The 27,970-nt window shown below is 36.1% G+C and overlaps 3 protein-coding genes across 7 annotated transcripts in view; 1 reads left to right on the plus strand and 2 right to left on the minus strand.

Annotated features, from left to right (window-relative positions):
* Positions 1 to 412: 412 nt before the first annotated feature.
* On the plus strand, positions 413 to 1,948 carry LOC110667377 (1-aminocyclopropane-1-carboxylate oxidase 5). The gene is made up of 3 exons (XM_021828189.2): positions 413 to 637; positions 787 to 1,013; positions 1,105 to 1,948. The coding sequence occupies exons 1-3, from the start codon at positions 530 to 532 to the stop codon at positions 1,703 to 1,705; spliced, it is 936 nt and encodes a 311-aa protein (XP_021683881.2). The 5' UTR covers positions 413 to 529; the 3' UTR covers positions 1,706 to 1,948.
* A 982-nt stretch (positions 1,949 to 2,930) lies between these two features.
* On the minus strand, positions 2,931 to 16,424 carry LOC110667378 (NAD kinase 2, chloroplastic). 4 transcript variants are annotated; one of them, XM_058137442.1, is made up of 9 exons: positions 16,133 to 16,424; positions 13,728 to 15,653; positions 7,794 to 7,915; positions 7,563 to 7,704; positions 7,233 to 7,457; positions 6,906 to 6,994; positions 4,296 to 4,383; positions 3,949 to 4,202; positions 2,931 to 3,601 (listed from the first exon to the last, which is right to left on the minus strand). In XM_058137442.1, the coding sequence occupies exons 1-8, from the start codon at positions 16,325 to 16,327 to the stop codon at positions 3,999 to 4,001; spliced, it is 2,991 nt and encodes a 996-aa protein (XP_057993425.1). In that variant the 5' UTR covers positions 16,328 to 16,424; the 3' UTR covers positions 2,931 to 3,601; positions 3,949 to 3,998. The 4 variants fall into 4 exon arrangements, with proteins under 4 accessions (XP_057993425.1, XP_057993421.1, XP_057993424.1 ...); XM_058137438.1 differs by lacking the exons at positions 2,931 to 3,601; positions 3,949 to 4,202; positions 4,296 to 4,383 and adding an exon at positions 4,543 to 5,621 and having other exon boundaries at positions 6,920 to 6,994; positions 16,133 to 16,423; XM_058137441.1 differs by lacking the exons at positions 2,931 to 3,601; positions 3,949 to 4,202; positions 4,296 to 4,383 and adding an exon at positions 4,558 to 5,190 and having other exon boundaries at positions 6,920 to 6,994; positions 16,133 to 16,423.
* Positions 16,425 to 17,467: 1,043 nt separating this feature from the next.
* LOC110654330 (uncharacterized) overlaps positions 17,468 to 27,970 on the minus strand; it is a 28,727-nt gene continuing 18,224 nt past the window's right edge. Inside the window, exons 1-17 of one of the 2 annotated variants that reach the window (XM_021810267.2) lie at positions 25,398 to 25,736; positions 25,262 to 25,304; positions 24,585 to 24,706; positions 24,192 to 24,299; positions 23,326 to 23,470; positions 23,149 to 23,240; positions 22,209 to 22,302; positions 21,576 to 22,065; positions 21,186 to 21,328; positions 20,624 to 20,976; positions 20,156 to 20,323; positions 19,303 to 19,593; positions 18,796 to 19,215; positions 18,675 to 18,719; positions 18,517 to 18,596; positions 18,058 to 18,148; positions 17,468 to 17,902 (exon numbers count right to left, since the gene is read on the minus strand). In XM_021810267.2, coding sequence (XP_021665959.2) covers positions 17,825 to 17,902; positions 18,058 to 18,148; positions 18,517 to 18,596; positions 18,675 to 18,719; positions 18,796 to 19,215; positions 19,303 to 19,593; positions 20,156 to 20,323; positions 20,624 to 20,976; positions 21,186 to 21,328; positions 21,576 to 22,065; positions 22,209 to 22,302; positions 23,149 to 23,240; positions 23,326 to 23,470; positions 24,192 to 24,299; positions 24,585 to 24,706; positions 25,262 to 25,304; positions 25,398 to 25,577 — 2,943 coding nt within the window. In that variant the 5' untranslated portion in view covers positions 25,578 to 25,736 and the 3' untranslated portion in view covers positions 17,468 to 17,824. Of the gene's footprint in view, positions 17,903 to 18,057; positions 18,149 to 18,516; positions 18,597 to 18,674; positions 18,720 to 18,795; positions 19,216 to 19,302; positions 19,594 to 20,155; positions 20,324 to 20,623; positions 20,977 to 21,185; positions 21,329 to 21,575; positions 22,066 to 22,208; positions 22,303 to 23,148; positions 23,241 to 23,325; positions 23,471 to 24,191; positions 24,300 to 24,584; positions 24,707 to 25,261; positions 25,305 to 25,397; positions 25,737 to 27,970 lie in introns of those variants that run through there. The other variant, XM_058137367.1, reaches the window with a different exon arrangement.

Here is a 27,970-nt window from a genome sequence, read left to right on the forward strand (position 1 = left end):
TCAAGAATTTCTCATAAAAATATTAAAATAATTTCAATTATGAAAAATTAATTAGGCATGCATCACCTGAAAGAATGCTTGTGTTGTCGGTAAGCACTAAGCAGTTTTTAAAGGCTAAGCATAGACCTTAACCTTGTGTTCTTGCATGTTTTTTTATTTAAACTTTAAAAGATAAATTACAAGAATAAAGATCATAATTTGAAGAAATTATTTCATATAATCATTGTATACAGAATAAATAAATTAATTTTAACAATTGATTATGATGAAATTCCCATAGTCATCCACACCCACTCACACCTCACCCAAACAGCTAGTTTACATAAAAGGAAGTGAAAGGTAGTCGTAGTTGACGTTCAAGGATGACGATGAATGGCGGCAAATGTTTCTATAAATAGACCTATTCATCCCTCATTTGCATCCATCACTGAAGTAAACATAGCCAAGCATATTCACACTCTTAACAAACTCTCTCTCTCTCTCTCTCTCTCTCTCTCTCTCTCTCTCTCAATTGTATTCCTTTCCTACAATGGCAATTCCAGTGATTGATTTCTCTAAGGTTAACGGTTCTGGTGAGGAGAGAACCAAGATAATGGCTCAGATCGCTAATGGGTGCGAGGAATGGGGGTTCTTCCAGGTATTTTTTTTACTGTTTCAGGAACTTCCAAGCTTTGATCAGGAATAGATCAATGAGAACAACTTTTCTTTTGCGTAAGAATTCTGTGTTATTCCTATGAAAACTGAAAAGGGTTCTAAGATGTGTATTATACGATTTATGGGTTGCAGCTGGTGAACCATGGAATTCCAGAGGAGCTCCTGGAGAGGGTGAAGAAGGTTTGCTCAGAGTGCTACAAGCTGGAAAGGGAGGAAAATTTCAAGAACTCCAAACCGATGAACTCATTGAAGGATTTGGCAGAGAAGAAAAATGGTGAGAAATTGGAGAATACGGACTGGGAAGATGTCTTCATTCTCCTAGATGACAACCAGTGGCCATCAGAAACCCCTGGATTCAGGTAAGCTCCTATAAATTAGCACCGCAATTTTCAAGAAAATATACAAAGAAAAAGATGACGTATGTGAAATAAATTCTGACATCCATGACAGGGAAACCATGGCTGAATACAGAGGTGAACTGAAGAAATTGGCTGAGAGGGTCATGGAAGTAATGGATGAGAATTTGGGCTTACCCAAAGGATACATCAAGAAGGCATTCAATGGCGGAGAAGGAGACAACTGCTTTTTTGGTACCAAGGTTGGCCACTATCCACCATGTCCTCATCCAGAGCTGGTGAACGGCCTTCGAGCTCACACAGATGCCGGAGGTGTCATCTTACTCTTCCAAGATGATGAGGTGGGAGGTCTTCAAATCCTCAAGGATGGAAAATGGATTGATGTCCAGCCACTGAAAAACACTATTATCATAAACACCGGTGATCAGATTGAGGTCCTAAGCAATGGCAGGTACAAAAGTACCTGGCACAGGGTTCTGGTCACTCCTAACGGGAACAGAAGGTCAATTGCTTCATTCTATAACCCATCCCTCAAAGCTACAATAGCTCCTGCACCAAAACTGGTGGAGAGAGCTAACCAGGAGATGAATCGTCAAGAATACCCCAAGTTTGTGTTTGGTGATTACATGTCTGTTTATGCAGAGCAGAAGTTCCTTCCCAAGGAACCAAGGTTCCAAGCTGTGAGGACCGTGTGAATATGCAACTAGGTGCAATTTCAATTTTAGAGGATTACACCTATTAATTCATTTTTTTAATTTCCCATTAATTTCTAGTTTATGGGTCATACTGACAAAGATTTGCCTCAATAATCCTGAAAGCTTCTTTCTCCAAAATAACACAGAAGAAGAGAAAAGAAAGCTGGGTATCTTTGTTTGCTTTACATTGTTTTTCTCTTTTCTTTCTTAATGGCTGGGTTATTCATTGCACGGGCATGCTAAGCTTTTTGCTTTGTGTTCCATTTAATCAAACTTTACTTCTAAGAAACGATTAGTTCTTCATTTTCACCATACCATCTTGAGCTGAGAGGTATGGTAAAACGAGCTTGAAACACTCGATTAAAGCTTCAAGATCTCAAGTTTTCTAATCTAACTACACTATTTGCTCGATTACACCATATTTGACAGGTTGGTTTGTTCATTGGTGGTCGTTATTGTTGACCTAAGCGACGTGTTAAGAGAGACTTCAACAGAAACAATCAAATAGACATGTCTACATAGATACAACGTGAGAGTTCAAACTGCAAAAGTGGCAAGTGATCATAACTCACCTGCCCAAAAAAAAAAAAATTAAAGGTCCACAGTTCACACCTAACTCACTACAATGAGTCCTTTCTTCCCTTTTTTCCTACATACACAACCTTCAAATATAAAGTTCTCAGTTTTCATCAAAATCAATAATATATATCCCATAGTTATAAAGGGCTCCAGGCTCAAACCCTATCACCTTATGCGCCTAAGTGTGCGCCTTTGTTCCAGGCACAAGATTTTGGAAAGACATGCCTTCTTTATTTCCATTTTTAGCGAGCACTTGCATTGACAAAATGGATTAACACTTAAACTCAAACCAACAAATCTAATTCAAGATATATGCCAAAAAAAAAAAAAAAAGAAAAGCATCACATTTATTTGACTTTTATGAATTTTTAAAATTTTTCACTTTTGCGCCTCACCTCGCTCAGGCGTGCGCCTACACATTGCGCCTTGCGCTTAGGCTCCAAGACTCCTTGGCGCCTTAGTGCGCCTTGAACCTTTAATAACTATGATATATCTACGGACATATGATAAATACTTAGCAATTCCTATTTAAAAAAAAATAAAAAAATCTTAGCGTCGTAGATATTCCATGCAGTAAAGAAGCATAACTTTTCTTAAATTAAGAAAGTAAATCCTGAAAATTTATTCAATACAATCATTGCATGTATAATAGTAATATAATAATTTTATAATAATTTTACTGATCATGATAAATTCATGTACATCTATTATCAACCGTCAATATGTATTCATTACATAAAACAGACCTTGCAAGTTTCTACAATGAACCAAATATTCTTGTGTTTGTGATACTGATCTGGCAAGAAACTCATTGTCAAGGAGGTCAATGTATTCCCCACTGTCATTAGAACGTGTCCAGTTATTAAAAATTTTCTTCAATCCGTGTCCTAGTTTGAAGCTTCTAACCTGCCAACTCCATCCACTTTGGTCTTAAAGACTGATTGGTAAGAAAGATGTGAGATTTGAATCCCCCATTCCTCAAAAAAATAGTATCTAGATAATTTATTTTTCAAATATACACACAATCCCTTTCCGGTAGAACCCATTAGTAATTCTAATCCACTAACAATGCAGACTTCTAACAACAATGCAGACTTCTAACGGAGCACACCTAACAATAACAGTACAGTTTAAAAAAAAAAAAAAAAAGAAAAAACAACTGACCACTATATATTTTCAGCATTCAACAAGTTCCAGAGGGCCAACCAAGAAAAGCCAGACACAACATTAGTTGTATATATAAGAAAATCAACTTTGTCATGTGTCCTGCTATGCTTTCACGCTCAGTTTTTTCATATAGGTGGACCCTCCTCCCTCCTAGCATTACCACATCACAGTTAATTAGAATATCACGTGGAAATAAAATTAACTATAGTACCAAACTAGTAGTCTAGTACAAGAAACCAAGCATTGATCAATCAAAATTAGATGTTCAAAAGAGCTGTAAGTTTATATTTTATTACCAGTAATTGTTGACCGTATGTAATACAATCTTTAATGCTTTTAATAGAGAAGAGAGAGAGAGAGAAAGAGAGAGAGAAAGATGGCAAAACCTAGCTTCACATGGAAGCCTATGTTGTGATGAATAGTATTAACTCAGCATCAGTAAAATTTTCTGTGGTCATTTTTATTTTCAATCTGTACATTAATTAATTTACACAAACCTCAATCCAGAAATGGAAATGGACTAGGCTCCTCTTCAGTTTCTGAAGCTTCACAGGGCCTTCTGATCTAGCCTCTCATTCCAGTTCAGGCAGCGAATCAAGCTGTGAAACCAAGCACCTGTTTGGTCAGATTTGTTGACTGTTGGGAGTGGGTGCTGGCTTATAGATATCTGGACAGAATCCCCTCTTGAGAGTTGCTGCCTTCTCTTCCCATCAAAAGAAACCCATACATTGCTTCGAGCATCATCTGGAATCTGCCCAATTTCAAAAAATGTTTAAATTGTCTGGCTGAAGAATATCTGCAAGGAATATGATCACCAAGACCAGAATTATGACCTTTAATTTACCTTTAATTCCAGCCTAGCAGAATCTGGAAGTATGACCGGCCTAAATGAGAGAGAGTGTGGACAGATTGGGGTAAACAGGATGCACATGCATTCGAGTAGTGCATTTCAGTATGAGTTGTTTATCCATCAAAATTAATTAGATGCAATAACCCTGGAGCATTATTGTTTCAACAAAAATTTAGCGTTTGTTTTAAAAAATGAGATCAGAATAAAATTCAGGCCATTTCTAGGAAGAGAAGATACTTCTATTTTTCAAAATTTTTTTTTCTTATTTCTTTCATTCCATTTTATTTATTTTGGATATACTTATCAAATTTATCAATGACATATGCACATTAAATTTGCTAACTTGTATAAATCAAAATATTAACACTTCAATGCCAGATCAAAGGAAGCTTATGAAGCATTGGTTTAATTGCACAATAGAGCCTGTTTTGAAGCTTAACTGAGATGGATTCAGGTCAATCTCATATTTTTATGGTGAGTTAAGGCTTGTAAAAATTGAACAAGGAGGTGCAAGATTCATAGGTTTAGTAGAGAACAGAGTCAACAGACTGATTGATGTTTTAGATAAAAGATGCAGCTTGATTTGCTGGAATCACAAGACCTGGTTAAAGTGTTTTCTGGAAGAAGAAAGACAGGGTTTTAAAGGTTGTTACAGAAATTTAATTGATGGAAGAGCCAGGTATGGATATATGCAGGGGATGTTATCGTTTGAATGATGTTAGGGTGCAGGAAGTGGAGAATTTTAAAATTTTAAGTTAGGACATCCACAGTAAAGTGAATAATACCTAAAAAGAAATCCTTAGGTTTATCCATTCTACCATGTAATAACTAAACTAAAGCTTTTCTCTCCCCGTCTCAGTGTAAGATCACATCAATAGCTCCTAAGCATCTGCATGTCATGCTGATATATTAGTGACAGTTCCAAGACAGCACAATGTACAGAATTTATTTAATGAAGTCATTTACCGAAGACACAAGTACACAACATACTCTTAATGACACTCCCCCAACTATCCTCATAATCCAGGAGCCTCATGCACTGGGAATACCAATTTTATGTCTCCTATCAAGGTGCAATAGTAAGGGGAGAGAGAAACAAGTGGAATAAACAATCCCAGGGTGGCCACGGTTCGGTTATGAACCGGAACCGAACTGAAACCGGTTCGGTCAAAACCGGACCAAAACTGGTCAAAATCGAAACCGACTTCGAACCAGACCGAAATAGTCCTTATGCGGTTTGGTTCGGGTTCATATTTTTCAAGAACCGTGAACCGGCGGTTCCAAACCGGATTGAACCAATGATTTCGAACCGGACCAAACCTGCAATTTAAATACAAAAAAATTCAATAAATATCTCACCCTACTCCTAATTCATTTATATATATCATTAATTCTCTACACAATTATTTTCTACATTCTCTTTAATTCTTAATACTTTTTTAATCTCTCAAATTCTTTAAATAATTATTTTCTACACTCCTTTTAATTCTCAGTACTCTCTCAATTTTTCTACTTTATTATTTTATATACTCACTAAAATTTTTAATACTATCTTATTTACTTTATTGTTATTTTATATTCTCAATAAAATTTTCAATACCCTCTATTTTATTTTTTTTTTCTCTTTTATACTTTTTTAATTATCAATTATCATATAATTTTTATGAAAAGGTAAGCAATAAAACTAGAAATTTTGATTCCTCTAAATCCTAAAGGGATACATAGGTAAAATTAAGTTCATACGCTTTTACTAATTTCTTTAAAAAAAATTATTTTCATCTCTAGTTTTTTAATCAAGTTCAAGTCTTTACTTATTAAATTTTTCTTAAAGATAAATTATTTTCATTCTCTTTTTTCTTATTTTATTTTGATTGAAAGATTTATAAGAAAAATTAAAATATTTTTACAAATATAACTTAAATTCTGAATCAATAAAATTTTTCTCTAATTTTTTTGGTCTAAGTCACCCTTAAACCACCCCTAAACCGCATCCAAATCGTCCCCTAAACCGTCTTGAACTGTCCTTTTTCGAACCGCCCTTCAAACCGTTTTAAATCGGGGCTCGAACCGGAACTGGCGGTTTAGAAACCATCTTCCAAACCGTCCCTTAGTGGTTTAGTTCAAGTTCATGATTTCATTGAACCTAAACCGGCGGTTCCTGAACCGTGGCCACCCCTAAACAATCCCATGTTATTCATTTCAATAGAATTTTATCTCAAAATTCTCAGCTCTAATAATTCTTGAACTACAAACACACATTCATAAAGTTCCCATGAATTGTGATGAAACAAAAATCCCTAAAACTAAGAATGTCATTTGTGTTTAACTAACCCAAAAACCTTTTTTATCCAGCCTGAAATTTTGAGATAAGCTTTATGTGAGTTGACTTTGGTCAAGAAAATTCACGGTGAACCAAATTTGGTCAAATAAAATGAGGCACAATAAAAATTTGGGCCAAGCTTACCTTAGATCTTTTTGACTTTGGCCTGGCTCAAATGTAAAGTACAATGTGTGCTTATGTGTGTGTGCATGTAGCATTCATTATTTATTTACATACACGTATTAAAATATAAAGAAAACATTTCAAATTTTAAAAGAAACCCAATATGTAAATGTACCATGGAACCTCCTGCAGCTGTAGAATAAGCAGTACTTCCAGTAGGTGTGGCTATTATGATTCCATCACCTTGCACCTAGAAGACAAGTTATTTATCAGCCAAAAACATCACAGAAGATATGAGAATTTCTGTTGTCCTATATTTGATTTTACAAGTGCAAAATACTGCATAAGCAGGCCATTGCTGCAATGAACCAGCTTTCAAGCTAAGTTGTGGTGAGCCACAAAGCTAGGATAATTGTTCCATCAAAGTCAAGGGCATAATAGAAGAATTTTTTAGAATATCTTTTGGGACGTGAAACTTCAGACCTCACCTTGGTTATAAGTCGATCATGTTCATAACATTCAATCTTTGAAATATATGGATTAGAACCCCGGTCAACAACCACCTCATTTAGGACATCAAAAACTTTCCCAGGAACTGCTTTACCATTGCGAAATATTTCACAATGGAGGCGCATTCTGAGGGTTATATAAACACCACCCACTGTCTTATTCCCATGAATGACCTGTCTTAAGTCCTGCTTGTAGTCTTCAAACTATATCAAGGGAGAAAAGAAAGGAAGTAATCAACCAAATGATCATTTATGAAGCATACTGCATAAAACACAGAATAAAAGATAAGAGATGAAATTGGAGCTTACATTATGAGAAGTCAGAAATCCAAGAGATCCAAGATTAAAGGATACAACAGGAGGAACAGCACCTCTAAATAAATTTGATGCATGGAGTATAACCCCATCTCCCCCCAAGCATGCCACAAAATCAACCCTTTCATGAAGATCACTGCATCAGGGGCATTAGAGAGGTACATAGGTTGCCAGACATGAAGAACGATAAAGAGACATGACACATTGGATCGCAATTTACATTACCTAGTATCTTGACTGTAAAAGGTCTGAATAAATCCAAATCCTGGGATTGTGGCAAATATGTCATGAACATCAGGTTCAACAAGCACATTCATTTTCTCTTGGTGATAAAGGAAAGAGGCAACCTGCACGTTGGATGCAGAACATGCAGTTAGAATATTTGACTAGATGGAAATAAGGTGATCTCAGTTGTGCTCACAGTCACCAATGAATCTATTTTCATATATCCTTCAATGCAAATAAAAGAAAGGCAGGATGTCCACTTAAATACCTGTTTCATGAAAGGCATCCCATTCCTCTGGAAACAAGAACCATTAAGATCATGTTGTCTGTTATGGAAAGTCAATCACTATATTATTTCTTTGTATATTCTGTATTCTGTATTCTTATTTAGGATTTCTTATTTAGGATTTCTTCTTAATTAGTAGAACACAATTATAGGAATCAATTGTATATATATACCAATGTACAGATTAATTGAAATTAAGGAGAATCATCTCTTTCTACATAGTATCAGAGCAGGTCATCTATCTAGGGTGACTATTTGTTCTCACCACTCAGCTCAGGAGAGACCTTGGCCGCCGACCGGCTATTTCGACTCCGATCAACATCACCGGCGTCGCCTCAACCCCCTCATTCCACCACTGTGTGCTGTTGCCTAATCCAGTACACCATTAAAGGACTTCTTAGGTTTAGCTCTCAGATCCTATTTCAGTATTTGCTTGATTTGTGATTTTGGGTTATTTTGCAACTGTAAACACTTTGGATTAGCGTTTCGGTTAGTTTTCTTTGTCTCAACAAATGACAGACAATAAGAATATTATTTCTGATGTAATTCTGGTGATGACTAAGATCACGGAACACAAACTTAATGGTTCGAATTATCTGGAGTGGAGTAAGACTGTTAGGGTCTATTTGCGTAGCATTGATAAGGATGATCACCTTACTAAATATCCACCTACTGATGATACACGACAAACTTGGCTAAGAGAGGAAGCTCGATTGTTTTTGCAGCTTCGAAACTCAATTCACAGTGAGGTAATTAGTTTAGTTAATCACTGTGAATTTGTTAAGGAATTGATGGATTACTTAGATTTTTTGTATTCTGGTAAAGGGAATATCTCACGTATTTATGATGTTTGTAAGGCATTCTACCGTGATGAGAAAGAGAATAAGTTTCTCACGGCTTATTTTATGGATTTTAAACAGGTATATAAGGAACTTAATGTATTGTTGCCTTTTAGCCCTGATGTGAAAGTTCGGCAGGCCCAACGGGAGCAACTGGCTGTAATGAGTTTTTTTGCAGGCCTTGCTTCACAGTATGAGACTGCTAAATCTCAGATTCTCTCCAGTTCTGAGATTTCCTCTTTGCATGAAACGTTCACACGGGTCCTTCGTACAGAAAGTACCCAATCTTCACAACTTGCCAATAGTGCTCTTATTAGCCGTAATCCAAATGAACAACAGGGTAATAGAAGAGGAAGTAGAGGAGAAATTACAGGCAACAGAAGTAATCAGCGTAATAGAGAGACTAGTTCTAATCAGGACTCAAGAGGAGTCATTTGTTATTATTGCCATGAGCCTGGCCATACAAAATATAATTGTCCGCAACTTCAGAGGAAAAATCAACGATCACAGATGACAAATATGGCAGCAGAGGATTCTACAGTATCTTCCTCTGAGAAAACTATTTTGGTATCTGCAGAGGATTTTGCACAGTTTTCCTAGTATCAGGCATCTCTAAAGCCTAACAGTTCTCTTATCACTGCGATCGCTGAATCAGGTAAATCCACTATATGCCTTGTGTCTTCCTCATCCAAATGGGTTATTGATTCTGGTGCGACAGATCACATGACAGATAATTCTAGTCTTTTATCTACTTTTCAGTCTAATCTCACTTCCTCTATGGTTAATTTAGCTGATGGTTCTACTTCTTGTATCATGGGTTCTGGAACTGCGAACCCGACTTCGTCAATTTCTTTGTCATCTGTTTTGTGTCTACCAAAATTCTCTTTTAATCTACTTTCTGTTAGTAAACTTACTCGTACATTAAATTGTTCTGTTTCCTTTTTTCCTGACCAGTGTTTGTTTTAGGATCTTACGACGAAGCAGATTATTAGTAGAGGATGTGAGTCAGGTGGTCTCTACATTCTGGAAAATTATGTACCGCGGTTGCTTGTTTGCTCCAGTATCTTAACACTTCTTGAAACTCATTATAAATGGGGTCATCCTTCTTTGTCTACCATGAAGCGGTGTCCTCAATTTCAGTCTTTATCAGTACTAGAATGTGAGTCATGTCAGTTTGCAAAACATTATCGTTTGCCTTCTGTGTCTAGAGTCAATAAACGAGCTTCATCCTTTTTTGAGTTAGTTCATTCTGATGTTTGGGGTCCTTGTTCTGTTACTTCTAAAACTAGATTTTGTTATTTTGTTATTTTTATTGATGATTACTCTAGTGTTACCTGGTTATATTTAATGAAGAATCATTCTGAGTTGTTTTCTATCTTTTGTGCCTTTTGTAATGAAATCAAAACTCAATTTAATATTTCTGTGGGCATATTAAGAAGTGACAATGCCAAAGAATACTTTTCAGCACAATTTCAGTCTTATATGACACAAAATGGCATTCTTCATCAGTCTTCCTGTGTGGATACCCCATCCCAAAATGTCGTGGCCGAAAGAAAAAATCAGCATCTTCTTGAGGTAACTCGTACTCTTCTATTTCAGATGAAAGTTCCTAAACACTTTTGGGCGGATGCAGTTTCTATGGCATATTTTTTGATCAATCGTATGTCGTCTTCTGTCCTTAATGGGGATATTCCTTATACTGCTTTGTTTCCTACAAAATCTTTGTTCCCTGTTGAACCCCGTATTTTTTGTTGGACCTGTTTTGTGCGTAATGTTCGTCCATAAATTACTAAATTGGATCCAAAGTCTCTCAAATGTGTCTTCCTTGAGTACTCCTGGCTCCAAAAAGGATACCGCTGTTTCTCTCCTATTCTTAATCGTTATCTTGTTTCTGCAGATGTCATATTTTTTTAGTCCACTCCATTTTTCCTCCATCATCTGTGTATGAGAGTCAGGGGGAGGAGGATGATCTCTTAATATATACTGTCCAACCAATGTCTAGTCCTCTCCCACAGCCTGATCCTTCTGTCTCAAGACCTACTCGACCTCCCGTTGTTCATGTTTATTCCAGGAGATTGGAGATTCCTGACCCAGATCCTCCACCAGCTACTTCTTTGGGAGATCCTGTACCTCATACTGATCATGATTCTGATATAGACTTGCCTATTGCTCTTCGTAAAGGTAAACGTTCATATACTTACCCTATCTCTTCTTTTGTTTCTTATAATCAATTGTCTTCTTGTTCTCGGTGTTTTGTTACTTCTTTAGACTCTGTCCTATCCCTAATACTGTTAGTGAGGCACTATCTCATCCTAGCTGGTGTGCTGCTATGAAAGAGGAAATTGAGGCTTTAGATGCTAATGGTACATAGGAACTGTTGCCGTTGCCCACTGGTAAAAAAGCTATTGGTTGCAAATGGGTATTTACAATAAAAGTTATTCCTGATGGTTCTGTGACTAGGTTAAAAGCACGCCTTGTAGCAAAAGGATATGCTCAGACATATGGGGTTGACTACTCTGACACTTTTTCTCCTATAGCTAAACTTACTTCTGTTCGCTTATTTATCTCTTTAGCAGCTACATATGATTGGCCCCTGCACCAATTGGATATCAAGAATGCTTTCCTTCATGGTGATCTTCAGGAAGAGGTGTATATGGAACAACCACCTAGGTTTGTTGCTCAGGGGGAGTTGGGTAAAGTTTGTAGGCTTTGAAAGTCTCTTTACGGCTTGAAACAAAGTCCTAGGGCCTGATTTGGAAGATTCAGTTAAGCAGTACAGGAATTTTGTATGGAAAAGAGTAAGTGTGATCACTCAGTATTTTATAGGCAATCTGAGGCTGGTCTAATTCTCCTGGTAGTCTATGTGGATGACATTGTCATCACTGGGAGTGACTCTGCAGGTATTTCATCTCTTAAAACCTTCCTCCAAACCCAGTTTCAGACTAAAGACTTGGGATTGTTAAACTATTTCTTGGGTATTGAAGTTATGAGAAGTAAGAAGGGTATTTTCTTATCTCAAAGAAAATATGTCATCGATTTATTGACAGAGACAGGAAAATTAGGTGCTAAGCCTTGTAGTACATCAATGACTCCAAATTTATAACTGTTAGCAGGGGATAGTGAGTTATTTGAAGATCCAGAGAGATACAAGAGATTGGTAGGAAAATTGAACTACCTTACAGTCACTCGTCCTGACATTGCTTATGCCGTTAGTGTGGTAAGTCAGTTTATGTCTTCCCCAACTGTTGCTCATTGGGAAGCCTTGGGACAAATCTTGTGTTATCTGAAGGGCGCTCCAGGAAGAGGTTTGTTATATGGTAATCATGGGCATTTGAATGTTGAATGTTTTTCAGATGCCGACTGGGCTGGATCTAAGGTTGACAGAAGATCAACTACTAGATATTACGTTTTTGTTGGAGGAAATTTGGTGTCTTGAAGAAGCAAAAAGCAGAGTGTAGTTTCTCGATATAGTGCTGAATCCGAATATAGAGCCATGGCACAATCAGTATGTGAGGTAATGTGGATACTTCAATTACTAGATAAGACAGGTTTTAAGACCTCCCTGCCTGTGAAATTGTGGTGTGATAATTAAGTTGCTCTCCATATTGTTTCTAATCCGGTGTTTAATGAGCGGACCAAACATATTGAGATTATTGTCACTTTGTTCGTAAAAAGATTCAACAACAGATCATCTCAACAGGGCACATCAAAACTGGAGAGCAGTTAGGAGATATTTTTACAAAAGCTCTGAATGGAGCTATGATTGACTACATTTGTAACAAGTTGGGCATGATTAACATCTATGCTCCAACTTGAGGGGGAGTGTTATAGAAAGTCAATCACTATATTATTTCTTTATATATTCTGTATTCTGTATTCCTATTTAGGATTTCTTATTTAGGATTTCTTCCTAATTAGTAGAACACAATTATAGAAATCAATTGTATATATATACCCATGTACAGATTAATTGAAATTAAGGAGAATCATCTCTTTCTACATTGTCATTGACTAGGTCCCTAATTTTGAAGGAGCACCACCAGATATTGCAAGGTGGTTAAGAGAACAGAATAGGCCAAGGTATATAACTAGCACTTATATTCAATGGTTCTTACATTTCCAGCGAACTTGATCCTCGAGATTTATTTGAGAGAAATTGGCTACAAACTCGCACAGCTTATGGAATGAATGGCACAGTATATGAATGAAAAAGTACACTGCTAAAGTCTGTCAATAATATTTCCTTGGCCTACACGCTACAGTGGGAAAATTCATTGCAGGAAAATGAAATGTAAGACCTCCATAATAAATTGCAGAGAGGCAATTTCTTTGTAAGCTAATACTCATGTTTGAGACATTTTACAGCACTATTTTCAATAATCAATAATGCATAAGCTAATAAGATGTTAGTTCCCGAACTCAGCTAATTGGTTGATTCAATTCTTAGTTCAATTATTAACAGAGATTGGTGTTTGTTGAGGAAGTATTAGAGGAAGAGAACAATAACATAGAGAAAGGGAAGACAAGATTCAAGAGAAATCAATAGAAATTTCTTGTTATTCATTCACATGTTCCTTCACACCTCATATAAGTGTTGAGAAAGATTATAATGCAAACAGATGATTTGGACTTATGTGTGCACAAAAATCCAGGCCTCTCATCAGAACTCACATATTGCAATATCAAATTCAGCAACAGTAACAAGTAGTAATATTCACAGAACTCTGGCTTAGAAAATCAGTGTGCAAGAGAGAATTTTTTTAACAATCTAATGCAGTATGGAACCAGGTGTATGCTCTTGAATGATACCTCTTTAGCTTCTTCCATGAGTTCCTTCCCCAGCTTCTTCAACAGCAATACAGTCTTTGGTGTTGATTTCCACATAAGCATCTGTTGCTGGGTACTTGGATGAGTGAAGGCCAAGGAAGATTTAGTGACCTTTTCTCTGGTACAAGAAAAACCATCAGTTCTTACTAAAAACATTTCTGATTTCCTTCTTGACTGCACTCTTACAACCCCAGTTGCAGAAGCACACATGTCTCCTTCAATTGAGCCCAACTCATCATCACTGAAGCCTAATGCCTGACCATCAACAGATTTAGATGTAACATGCTCATTTAAGCTGTCCTTCACAATCGTACCAACATTAATTTCGGGAACGGAATACCTTTCCCCTTCACTGAATGCATGCAAATTTGAACCAATAGATATCAAACTACTGCTTTTCAGATGATTCTGACCTTCAATAGAAGAGTTCTCAAGTTCTGGAGATAGATTTTCACTACTAGCTGATCCACTGGATCTTTTTGCCCCCTCAAGCCCTGACATGGGATCAACACCCACAATCTCACTTGTTTGCACCTTCCTAAAATGTGTTTCTGTTGAAACAGGCGACTTGTTGAACTTGCAAAACTGATAACTTGAATAAATGGGAGGTGAAATTCTCTTAGTCCTAAAAAAGCTGGACATCTCTGCTTTGGAGAAGATATTAAAAGGAGGAATTTGAGCCTTGAGAGGGTCAGTTTCCCCGCAGACGTTTTCTGAAAATTTTCCCTCATTAACAAGTGTTTCTATAGATGTTGTATCCTGAACAGAAACAAGACCATTGTAGGCCCCATTAAGGCTTTGGCCCATTTCATCATTAAGTGGAGACGCAAATTCATTTGACACTCCATTTAAACCATGAAGTTTATCCAAAGCCTCTTTCAGTGATCCATTTTTCTGTTCCAGGAGGGACGTCTCTTCTATAATAGAAGGTGCCTGCAATTCTCTGGTTTCATTGGTATCTTGTTGTACCATATCACTGGGAGTACTGAACAGAGATGCACTGCGCATCATGTACTGCCTCCATCTGGAGATCATTGCAGAAGTCCTCCATACCCCTTCCTTACTATGAAGATAGATGGGCCTTTTGCTGTAATCTGAAACTAAAGATGCAAACTTCTCAACCTGCTCCACTGAAGGAGCTGTCCTAACTTCAACAGGAATTCTAATCAATTCAAATTTTCCAGACAACACAGCAGCATCTACAGCTGCTTGATAAAAGTTATCTTTTATAGTTTCTGCTCTGAGGTCTACAATGGTCTTGAATCCCTTCTCAATTAACCAATTCAAACCTTCCTCTGTTACCTGACCACCACTGTAAAATGCTACTTCAGAATTCACGGATGTCATGTCTTCTTTAGAAGTGCATAAATAAGTAGGACTCCAATTTGCGAACAGCGTATGACAAGGGTAATCATCATAACGGGGGAAGCCAGAATCGTAGCAGACATTCTTCAGCCTCTGCAGTTTCCTCCATACATCCAAGCTTCGATTATCATCAGGTGTAAAATAGTTTTCAAGAGCAACATGCAAACTCTCACAACACCTCTTCATCTCACTCCTAAAAATGGCAAGTGGAGGAAGCTTATCCTCCATCATGCTTACATCTGTGGCATGAAAGGAATTCTTGATGGAAGATCTTCCTGAAAGAACATCACCTTTTCCTTTATTTAAAAGTGATAGCATGCAACCAAGCACGGACACTATTTTATCTTCCAATAACGGTTTTTCCTCATAATCATATGAAACACCACATTCCCCGGTCACAGGATTGCATAATGTGTCCATCAACGCAGCATGAAGTCGTTCAGCTGTGCTAAATATTCTACAATATGCCTCAATTTCAGCAACATCCCCAGGAATTGGACCAATCCAAGGAAACTGCGATAGATCATAAGACTGGACAACATTCTAATCAGAATAAAGACGCGTCAGTTTGATCAAAATAAATTGGGATATAGACGCCTATATCGTTACAATTTCTAACTCATTAAGCATTTAAGGGGCAAAAATTGAACTCTAACTATTCAAATTTCAATTTAATGTTCCGTTAAGAAATCACTAAGATGCGCTGTGCAGCATTGAAAAAAGTTTTAATTGTCATCAAATTTGAATGAACCATTAGCCTATTAAAGGGCTTCAGAGTTCAAACTTCAAACCACTAAGATAGGGACACCATCAAATCTCCAATTGTTGACTATCTGATCATCAAAAGATTTAGAAAGAGAAAAACGAAACCCATTGTCGAAACTCTATTCCCCTAGATTTCCTCAAAACAATATATAACACTCTCAAGTCACTCAGTAATTTCATGAAACACCAAAGACTATCGCCAAGAATTTGACCCAAACATAAAGCAGAGGTAGAAAGAGTAAAAGAGAGCAAATGACCTGAGAGTCCAAACCCAATCTCGGAGAGAAAGCCCTTGACAAGTCCGCACTCACAGCAAACTTAAACTTCCTCTTCAACCGCTGCTTTCTCTGCAACTCAACTCCAAACCCGAAACCCACAAGGTGGGCATCTCTGTTGAGCTTACAAGAGCACATACAAGGCAGTATTCCTGTGATGGTAGATAACCGATTCATGTCTATTATGGACAAATGACACAAGAAAAGACATGCCACCACGTGGAATCAAGTTCAGGAAGAAGAATTAATGGGATTTTGGAGGATATTGCTGGTGCTTTCTGGTTCTGGCGATGGTGGTTTTTTTATTTTGGCATTTGCTTTCTATCTTCCCTTCAAAGCTGTCCTTGTTTTGATTTTAGATTGACGTTGTTTGATTCTATGACGTCATGTCGTTTATGTTTGAGTGATTTACTCACGCGTGCTCACAAGACTTGCTCCCTCGTTTTACAAAGACATGTTTCTTTTTATATTTTTCATATAGGTTAAGGAAATATAATTAATATAATGAAAATAACAGGGAAATTTTTAATAGCTTAAAATGGTTGTGATTTGTATGTTTTTTTTGCTTATTTGCTCAATGAAATTTTGAAAACGGAGATATAAAAAAATGGTTTATAGAAATATTAGAAAAGAAAATCGTGGTCATCTCCATATCAATCGCTCGGATAAATATCCACTTATTTATATATTTCATTTTTTAATTTTACTTGTAGTATGATATAAATGTTAATATTATAGCAATATGATAATAAAAATATATATAAATAATGAGTAGCATAATATATACAGATAAACACAACAATATAGATCCAGGCCCAGAATTAAGATCCCGCAAAGTGAGAGCATACTCCCTTTTCCTCGCCATCCCAGCTAATGGAGAAAATTTTCTCCATCCCAGTCAATGGGTAAAAGAACTGTCACATTTAGCAACCAAACTAAAATCAGTCAGCAAAGGAGAGTTAAAATGATCAATCATCCATCACCAACTCCCTTACTCAGGAGTCCCAATCTCCCAGCCTTTTCCATCCTTCTTCATGCCATAACATGGAAAGGAGTCCAAAGCGCTGAAGTGTAGCATACTGGCATCCTTGCTCACCCAGGGGAAGCCGGAGGGAAACAAAGTATGGCAACAATCACAACATTATTTGTAATGAATATGCTCGTCATGTTAGCATGGAATCAACTGCTTTCACCCCTGATTCTGTAGTCTGTCAGTTTTGGCATTAAGATGGGAATGCAAAAGTTGCCTCTTTTTTTTTTTTCATTTTCTGTTCCTATTATGTTGATTCGAGCTTAGCAGAATGGAGTAATGTCAAATTCAAAAAACTACTCCCGATTAGGATTATCTGAACCAATACAATACATCACGTATTTCATGCAAAATCCTTGAAATGACATTCACAGCCTAATTATATAAAATGTTACTTCACAAGCTGCGTACATCATCATATTATAATTGACTCAAAACTATCTAGGTATACATAATACAAATGCCATCTAAGCCCTGCCTAATCTTTACCACCCATCTTAGCAAGGTTGATTTTGGAATTGATGCAAGGCATTAAAAATTCACCTTGACAGGCCAAACAACCTTAGATTTGCCATCAAACCTTCATCTCAGCATATGGTGTTGTCAACTGCCATATAAATTTTACAGGGAGCCCCCATTCCACTTTAGGCCATGCTACTTCGGGTTCGAACTCTATCTATAAGCATTTGCCTGCCCGACAAATCTTCTTCATAGCCAACAACCTACATTGTCAATGTCAAGCACCATCAGCAGAATGGACTTCCATCCATCGAAAGGCAATATACTACTATAAACCCCATTATAGCCATGAAATAAGCAAATTTGTGTTTTCATGAAACAAACAACCATCAAATTGCCAATGAGTGAGAGCATAAACCTGAGACTCTGTTTGAGTTTCACTGAACCCATCATACATTCCTCTATTTAAATCTCTAGAAGGATTAGATAACTCGTCTCTTTTTCCAGTTCTGAAAAGAACATAAGCATAAACCACAGGTAAAAAGGGGTTAAAAAAAAGAAATACAAGAAATAAAAAGAGGAGAAAAGCAAAATGCCCCAACAAGCCATATATATATATGGAAAGATCAATTAAGTTATTTAAGAGTAATAAACTTACCCTGACAAAAAAAAAAACAGCAGTAAAACTCATATATGATGGATAATGAAACAAGTTTATGCTTATAGAATAAAGTAGGGACTCAAAAATATCATAAAATTACAGGATTAAAACTACTAACAATGTACCTGCCAGAAAAATCCAATGCTTGACCAATCATTTGAAAAAATAAAATTTGAGAATTACAAACAATAATACTTAAAATAATAACATTGCTACCTATTTAACCAGTGCTTAGGTAACCCAATGACAGAGTGAGAGCCATGTTCTTCACCAAGCACCGTATCAGAAGAATAAAGCTGTTCCACCATCAAGGATTAGACAGAAGAACAGATCTAATATTATATGTGAAAAAGAACAATCATAATATAGGATACATTTTTATCACACCCAGTCCTCCCTGGTGACTTCTGATCATGTATCTGAAGGTAAGACAGAATAAAGTAATCAATAAACTAAACATCAAAAAAGCAATTGAAGAGTCATTAATAATATAACCTTGCTTGTCTGCTCTAGTAAGTCTTCGATAGCAGCTGCTACATCAGGAACGCTGTGAGAAGATTCTCCATTATCTTTTGGATTTTTGCCTCTAATGGGATTTATGTTGCTGACAGAATCATCTAAATGAACTCCAGAAGAAAGCAGCTCCTTTTGGTCATCACTTTCCAAAAGTCTTGCCTTTTTAGTATAATCACTGGATTTTTGGAGCTCTTCCCTAAAGCTGTTAATTCTACCACCACCAGTCAGACTTGGTGCAGTTCTAAGGTCTTGTGACTGGCTTATAAGTTGAGATGGGCTCTCTCCAGATATCATTCGATCAGCCTGAGTAGGAAACTGGCTCACAGTGCACAAACCTGCATCCTGGTCTTGAGAAGTAACTACTTTTGGCCGAAATTGATCCACTGTGACAACTTCATTCTGCAAAAGGTGTAGGTTGTATGCAAATATATTGTGATGTCAAAAAAATGGTCACACAGACACACACAGTGAGTATGAGGAATATACCTGCCTGGCACACTCATAAATCCACTCAGAAGTAATCGAGCATATGCCCCACTTACAAGCAGCCTCATATTTTGGTCCATTGGTAAACTTGCATAATAGATGGGTGACCTTTCTGGTCAGTTTCTCCACAAATTTAGCTCCAAGAACAAAGCACAAGTTTCTTAATAGTAATCTTTCTCTCTCTTCATACTGTGAGATGCAAAACCTGAAGCTTTCAAAGCCAGGCAAAGGAATCTGGCAAGGAAGTGGGGAATATATAATATGACCACCAACGTCCAGCAAGCATCCATCCTTCAATAGCAATAATATTTGTTATCAATTTTCATTGGACTGGATTAGCAGATATTTAAACAACAAAACTTAAGCCATCAATTAAGGAGATACTAGATAATTAAACTAAAGATAGAAATAGCAACAAAAGATCAGTTGTTAATCTTGAGTTGGATGTTAATATGATAGTAAAAAATATGGCATGCATGATGACAAGTTGTAAAAACAGCTTAAAAAACTAATTATGAATTAAATCTATGGCCTGATCTTGAAACAAAAGCATATCCAATGCATAACCTAAAGAATGCTCCTAGGACATCTCCAAATGCAAATTGAAGTTCCCTATCTCCACTCCTTTCAATGCATACTTATTGCTTAATAATAATCAAGGTACATGGAGTAGAACATCTGAACTGAAGCATAAGCCAAGAGTTAGAAGAGTCCAAAAAAAGAAAAAGTCCCAAATGCTAGCCATTGCTCTGACAGAAATTCCCATAATTCAAAGTTCCATCAATAAATAATCATGTGAAAATGAGAAAAACAATACTGAAAAAAGAGTCATTAATGATTCAAAGGAGTATACCTCTAAACAAGATCTGACCCAATGACTGGATACATAAGTAGTTTGGGGAACATCCACAGACCTTGGTATCACACCATGGCACTCAATGGTAAAATGCACATTCTGTTTTACATGATCTTCCACCATCTCCCCTCCCCCTTGACTCACCCACTGAACAATTTCAGCTCTCTGAAAGGAAAAAAAAAGGAAACTGAATATGGTTGGAAACATTGCACAGAATGTTTTAAAAACTGAGAACATGGATCTATAGCATGAAACCAAAAAAAATGTAGAGAAGAAAAGACATATACAGCACACTTAAAAAGAGTAAGTAATTCAAGCTAAGAGGCACCAAGAGTAGAGATGATTTAAAATTTAAACAATTGGCGCATCAGTGAATCAACTGAAGCTGTAACATTATTCAGTATCCACTTAACTATAGATGCAGAAAATCACATCAGTCATAAAACATTAATTTGAAGTACTTACCCTATCTTCAGGAAAGGAGTTTGAAAAGCGAAATGTTTTCCCCTTAAAAACAGATAGTGGCCTCTTATTTTGATCCCTGGAATCATGTTGCTTTCCACCCTTCTTTTGATCATCAACAACAGATAACAGGTTCTGTTGGGACTGTCTCGAAGTCGCTTCCAAAGATATTCGCCCTTTCAGGTTGATTTCTGGTTTCTCTTCTCTGTTTTTCTCCAACAATGAAGCCATCCCATTGCCAAAGTTTGCACCAACCATTACATGATCTGAGCGAATGCTTGAATGGGTATTGGAGACTTTACCTTGATTTATACTAGCCATGCCAACTACTGCTCCTTTAATGGAGTTCGCAGGATCTATGTAACCAGGATATAGAGTTAAGAGAACCAAACAAAAAAAAAAAAGATAAAAATTCCTAAATGATGAGAATAATCAACCCAATGAAACAGCTAAAAAACAACACACTAGCCACAAATCTCCATTGCAAACATGAAGTGAAAAAGGGGGAAGAAAACAAACAGAACAAAGTGAACCAGAAATAATAATGATAAAGTAATAAGAAAACCTTTAGGAAGAAGTAAATCATAGGCAATATGCTTCCTGAGAACAGGGATTTCTTTCTTTTCATGATCACAATCTTCAAGCCAGGTTGGTCTAACCACATTAATAACACCAAAGGCAGCAAGGCCCCTTAGTTCCTTTTTTTCACTGGGAAAAAACATATAAGCATGTGTGAGAGCAAGTGTTTAGAAATTCGAGAAAGATGATCTCAAATACCAATCCCAGTAAAAGAATCAATAAAACATAAAACATCAACACATTGAGATCACAGGCAAGTTGGCATGGTTGCTAACAAAGTCAAGGCATTTCTGAAAATGCACGCAATGTAAATGAGAAGATAACCAAGCAATGCATTTAAGGACTTTGATATTGTCTAAATTCAGAGCAGACTTACACCTCTGTTGGAGCTCCAACTACAATGTGCGTCAATTTATCATTGAATGACATATACCGAGAACCCCCACCTCTACGCACCATATTAACTAATTTACGTAACTCAGAAGCTTCAAAGCCAACAAGCGATATTCTACACTCTGACAAGTAGAGTTCACTATCTTCAGATTGAGAGTCATTGGCAATACAACTGTCAAGGTTTGTTTCATTTGTGAGGTTCACTGCAGGCATTTCATCATCCCCAACTTGCATAAAGACAGGATCTGGAAACATAGAAGACATGTTCTGTGAGAGAGCAGCTTCTAAATCTGACTCAGGAACTGCACAAGGAAAAGCTGGCAAACTGGATTCTGCAGCAATGGAGGACTGCACAGATAGTGAATTTGCAATATACTTTTCTTGGATAGGCTGTGCCATTGAGGAACACTTCAAATTTTTATTTGAAGATACAGAACCACCTTGAACCGGATAAGACTCCTCATTAAGACATGCTATTCATCAAAGAAAAAAAAAATTCAAAGTCAGTTACTACCCGCACAAAGTCTAAAATCCTTGTGTGATGAAGAATTAAAGCTGATATACTATAAATGCTAATTGAATCAGAATATCTATGACCCACTAGTGTAAGCATTACCTCGTCTAGCAACAGATTGATCAAACCATTTCCGAGTTACAATATGAATGTGGGCCCATCTTCTAGCAACCTTGTACTTGTCACCTTCAGGAGCTTATGGGCGGTCAAGAAAACAAATAAGGTTATCCTTAATTAATACTGTAGATTTAGAAACCTTTAAGAGACAAATTTTCTTAGGAAGTGCAGAAGAAAAATTTGTGGGAAAATGGTTCAACAAGGGGAAGCAATTTTGCTTTTCAAGTTCTTAAAGGTTTTAATGAAGGGGATTAAAATTCAGACAAGGCATTTTGGGAACTAAATTATCTGTCACCACAAAGCATGCAAGAAACAGCAGTAGCTCAGGTGCTTCGCCATTAGATAATGTTACAATTTTCACATCCAACAGTTGCAGGGTAAATAGATTAGCATAGTTAATAGACTACCCTAACACATAACAGTATACCACACATGAAACTTGGGTAACTTCGGTAACCTACATAAGCATTCACATATTGCCATTATACTTTCACTTCATTTGGCAATACAGGAATTATAAATTTTAAGACAGGAATTCAGCAATTTTCTAGATCAGAAAACATAAAAGATTATATAAGCCCTAAAATTTAATTGCAGAACACATGAAAATGCATGAGTGCACATGGGCGTGCATGTGTGTGTGTGTGTGTGTGTGTGTGTGTGTGTGTGTGAGAGAGAGAGAGAGAGAGAGAGAGTTATATGCTCATCGATAAGGCAGTCTAAGATAAGCAAATAAGAGAACAATTGGCAGATTCCCCAATAAAATGCACCTTTGCAACAGAAGAATGATGTAGAATTATGCAATCAATCCATATATCTCAAGGATTTGTTATTTCTAAGAAAAATCATTGAAAAAGAAATGAGAGAGGAACAAATGAATGAACCAAAACCAGATAAATTTCTTGAGTAACCATTAAAAGGATATATCACAGATCAAATGTGTGCACTTCTTGGTCAGCTCAGCAGAGTATTTCCCACCATTTTGTGTGATGATTCTTTCAATCTCCTTCCGCTCATCTGAAATAAGTCAACAAACCAGTATTACAACAAGAAAATAGTTCATCAGAAACAACCACGAACAACAGATAACTTGTATCAAAACCTGCAGGTATTCTGGTGACACATATCGTTAATCCAGAAAAGGGAAGGACCCTGTGTGACTCTTGAGGAACAACACGGTGCTCATTCCAGCATTGATATAACCAATTAATAGTTACAATTGGTTTCTTCAGAACATTTACAGCCCACTGCAAAAGAGGGGGAAAATTACAATTTACAAAAAGGCAGCACTTACTCATTGCAGTACATAATACATAATCAAAAAATTACATAATCAAAAAATATCTTGAATCTCCTCAACCAAGGATATTAGAGTTTCATTTTTCAACTGTCATAAAGCAGATGGTCATGATGATTGTTTAGTGCCGTGGTAAAAGTTTTCTCCCGAGTCCTGAAGGGATGTATAGAAGCCCAAATTTTGTGGATAAGCCACCTTGTGCACAAATCTAAATATTAGGACCACGTATAGAAAAAACATAGAATCTGACTTTGTAAAGACTAGCACTGACTAACAACCATTATCCAACAAGAATGGGGAAAAAAACTTTAAATGGAACCAAATCTTCTATCCTACATAACTTAAGTCAGCATTATTAAAAATCTATTAGTACGAAGATCAACTTCAGAATCAATTCTAAGTTCCAGTGAATCAATTCCAAAATTAATATAAAAAAAAAAAATCAACAAGAAGTCCTAATATGCATTTGGAAGTATCCAAGACACTAAAGTTGATTCCTCCATAACAGCCTAAGCCAATTTAGGGTTATTAATACACACATGCATACCTCATGGAAGAAGGAGAAGGAAAGAGAAAGCAGGAAATTAAATGGATTGCTCCTATATGAAACAAAATACTTTAAGAGGTAAGAAATTTTGAATTAACAACAGTTTTCAAATGCAGTACCAGACCTTGTACTTCGCAGCCAAAACATTCTTTACAATGATGAAACTAACATCCAAAGATGCCTTAGCATGCAACTGACCACCCATTGCTGTTATCAACTTTTCTATCTTGACCTGTGTCATAATTATAAGAATTGGAAAACACCAACAGCAGATAACTGGCATTTGGTGGAGGGGAGAGGGTGAGCAAGAGAAAGATAGAGAAAACTAATTGGTACTCCAAACAATAGTTCAAATTAATCTTTAAGAAATCCAATACATAGCACACACACACTCACATAGTTCCATTTAGAGCAAGCTTCCTCATAATGGAGCTGAAGAAGAAGAATTCTTTGCAGGTCTAGAAACATATATTATAATTATTTTATCATTTCATAGGTCATCTTATAAAAAGAATACCTTTTCATCCATTTCAAAGCCGGATGCCAGTACTTTGACACCATCCATTGCAAGGCAACATGTGAAGCCTTGTTTAGGCAGTGCTCTATGTTCTTTTGCACATGAAAGCACACACTGAGGACCTGCCCAATATTACATGAGCTCAAAAATGAGAACAATGTTAGCAATACGTGCATAAAATGCATCACCAGTGTTAGAGAACTGAGTTAACTTCAGTCACAGCTTATTACTAAAGCTACATCTCCTGACTAATTGGACCCTTTTTGATTGCCTACATATTTTGCTCAAAAGTATGAAAAACTGATTGCATCTTCTTTCCCACCTTCTCTATTTGTTTTAATGATATGTGTATTACAGACAATAATCTTCAATGATATGTGTATTACAGACAATAATCTTCAATGGCAAAATAAAAATAGGATCAGAATATATCCACAAGAACAACAGAATGCTTGAATTCAAACACATTAATCTCGTCATTTTTGCCATTTCGTTATTCATAGACTAAATAATTTTGCAATATCCAAATTTAGAAACTTTAGACTAAACTAAGGAAATCACAAGCTATTATCAGAAACAAAATGCAGAACTAATAGTTACCATAATAACACGATAAAAAAAATATCACAAAAAAAAAGTAAGTAAAAACAAAAGAAGGTAAAATTTAAAAACCGTACCTAGCAAATTACAGCCCTTAGTCCTGAGATCCTCGAATTTCTCCTGAAAAACAATAGGGAAAAAAAAATGAAAAAACCTAATTGAAGCGAAATGGAACTAGAAATGGCGGGAACAGTGTTAATTGACATTATTTACGTGATCAGGAGAGGAGATGATGTGATAATCGTTGGAACCATTCCGCGAAGGATCGCAGCAGAGAAAGACTTCGGCACCGTTATGCTTAAGAGCATCAAGAAGAGCGTCGAAGACCTCCGGCGGCACCAGGTTCCTGGACATGAAGACGTTCGCTCCTTTGAATGTCTTCGCCTTCAACATCTTCTATACAGAGCGCAGGCGCTCTTGACGGAGCTTTCCTGCTTCAACTGCACCAATCTTACAGCTAAGGAGAGCGGTGGTGAGTACTGGTGAGCTAGGTTTTCTGTGTATTTGGAGCGTGATAGCTTTTGAATTGGGGAGATTGGGTTACTGTTGAATAAAAAACGGGGGAAATAAAAAAGACGCGGGAAGCATATAATACTGAATTAATCAAAACGGCATGTCGTCATCTGTGGATAATTTTTTTTTCCTTGAACCGATGAAAATATTAGAGTTTAACTATTATATTATTAAAAAAAATTAATTACATATATTATACAAATAATAATTTAAAAAAAATAATGTATTATTATAATTATTAATTTAATATATTTTTTATAAATAATTGTTAAAATAAAATTAACTATATTTTCAATGCAATTTTTAAAAATAATTTAAATTTTTTAATTAAATTTAGTATTTAAATAATTATATTTTATAATAAAATTTAATAATTTAAATTAATATACTAATAAAATAAATTATTATATCTAAAAGTTTGGGAACGGCCTAGCAGCAGCCAACTTTTGGGCCAACAAATTTATTCAGTAATCAGGCTTAGCCCTATCCTAAATCATACAAAGCTGTTCGCTTGGACCCAAGAACCATAAATTGGCGGCACCCCATTTACTTTCCTTCTAGATGGGCTTAAGCCGCACTCCTACAAATCACTATTACAACCCATTTAGAATTGAGACCGAGAGGTCAAAATAAAATTTTTTTAAAAAGTAATATTTTCAGTATTATTAAAAAAATATATTTTCTTATTTTAAAATTCTTAAAATAAACATATTTAATTTTAAATTAATTTTTAATACTCTTTAATATATTTAAGGACAAATCCTTCCACTGCGTTTCGCGTATCCAAATTTCCCTTTCAGGCATTGCCACATTTCTACCCATCCGCCCGATAATGGCATTCATGGGCACCAATGCCAGTCCGCCAGCACCAAAAACTACGATAATCCAAATAAAAGGGAAAACAAAGTAAAAACAATGGGTAATTTTTATAATGAGTTTGGAAACGGATTATATTTTATTTTCATCCTTTAATTTTAATTTAAAATTAAAAAAAATTTTAAATTTTAATTTTATTTTATAAAAACTGTAATTGATTTTCAAATTAAAAAAATAATAAAATTATATTTTTATCTCACTCAAAAAATATTGGCTATTTTAATTATTATTTAAATCTATTATAAAAATATAATGTCATCACAATAATTCAGGGCATTTACCATTCACCAATTAAAACTGTATTTACAAACATGAAGAGATTTTTTAATATGAAAATTTATTTTTATAAATTAGAAGAATTTTTTTATCAAATAAAATTAAAGTTTAAAAATTTTTTATCAATAAATTAAAGATAAGAGAAAAATAAAACATAGAGTAAAATTTAAGAACGAACTATAAAATTTACCCCGAAAACAACCAAGGTTGAAAGTTACACGTCTTTGACGCATTAATCGCTTAAGAAAATACAGCATTCTGCCGCCACCTATTTCAAGTTGAAACTCTAAATAACAACGCACCATTCAACACTTAATTACAAAAATGGTAGCAATCGGCTGGTCAGAATTAATAAAGGCTGCTGAAGAAAAAAGAAAGGAGAAAGACTTTGTTACACAATTACTTATGTGGTGTAAACTTCCTAATCAACTATATTACGTCAGCTAGACTGTTCGAAACTCGAAGTGGTAAACTGAAGGTTTAGCTTTTGGGGAAGAACCGAAGCTTGCTTAAGGGACTTGTGTTTTTCTTCACTAGATTGGGATTGCAATTTCTCAGACCGAAAATGAGTCTCATTCAATTCCTGTTCAGACTTCCTCTTTACCTTTTTCTTTGTCAATGCACCATCTACTACCATCTTTGCCTCGTCAATGGGACTGCTTGAACTTCCTTTTGGCTTCTCTTGTTTTAGCCTGTCCAAGTTTGGTGCGTTCATTGAAGGACTTGGTGCTCGAACAGCTGCTGTTGATGAATTAGGCACTGGCTTGCTAGCTAAAGCCAAAACAGGACCACTTGTATCAGTAGGCAACCTCTCTCGCATATATTGTTGCTGAGCGACTGAACCAGCCTCAACTCGAGCGGTCTCATCCAATCTAGGTGCCAGCATCTTTTTCTCTTAATCTTTTCCTGATCCTAAAACAATTAATAAAAGATGTAAAACCAGGCACCAGTACCTTCAAGCAATGTCACCAGAGAAAAACAGAAGACAAATGGCATTTCAGGATGTTTAATAAAGAGCTTAATGGTCCTAACAATCATGAAATTTTTCAACATTAAATAGCATGCAAGTGATTCGAATAACACCAACAATACCAATGGGAGTGTTACGTATCAGACCTGTA

This window comes from Hevea brasiliensis, chromosome 16 (assembly GCF_030052815.1).
Source record: "Hevea brasiliensis isolate MT/VB/25A 57/8 chromosome 16, ASM3005281v1, whole genome shotgun sequence".
NCBI classification, from domain to species: domain Eukaryota; kingdom Viridiplantae; phylum Streptophyta; class Magnoliopsida; order Malpighiales; family Euphorbiaceae; genus Hevea; species Hevea brasiliensis.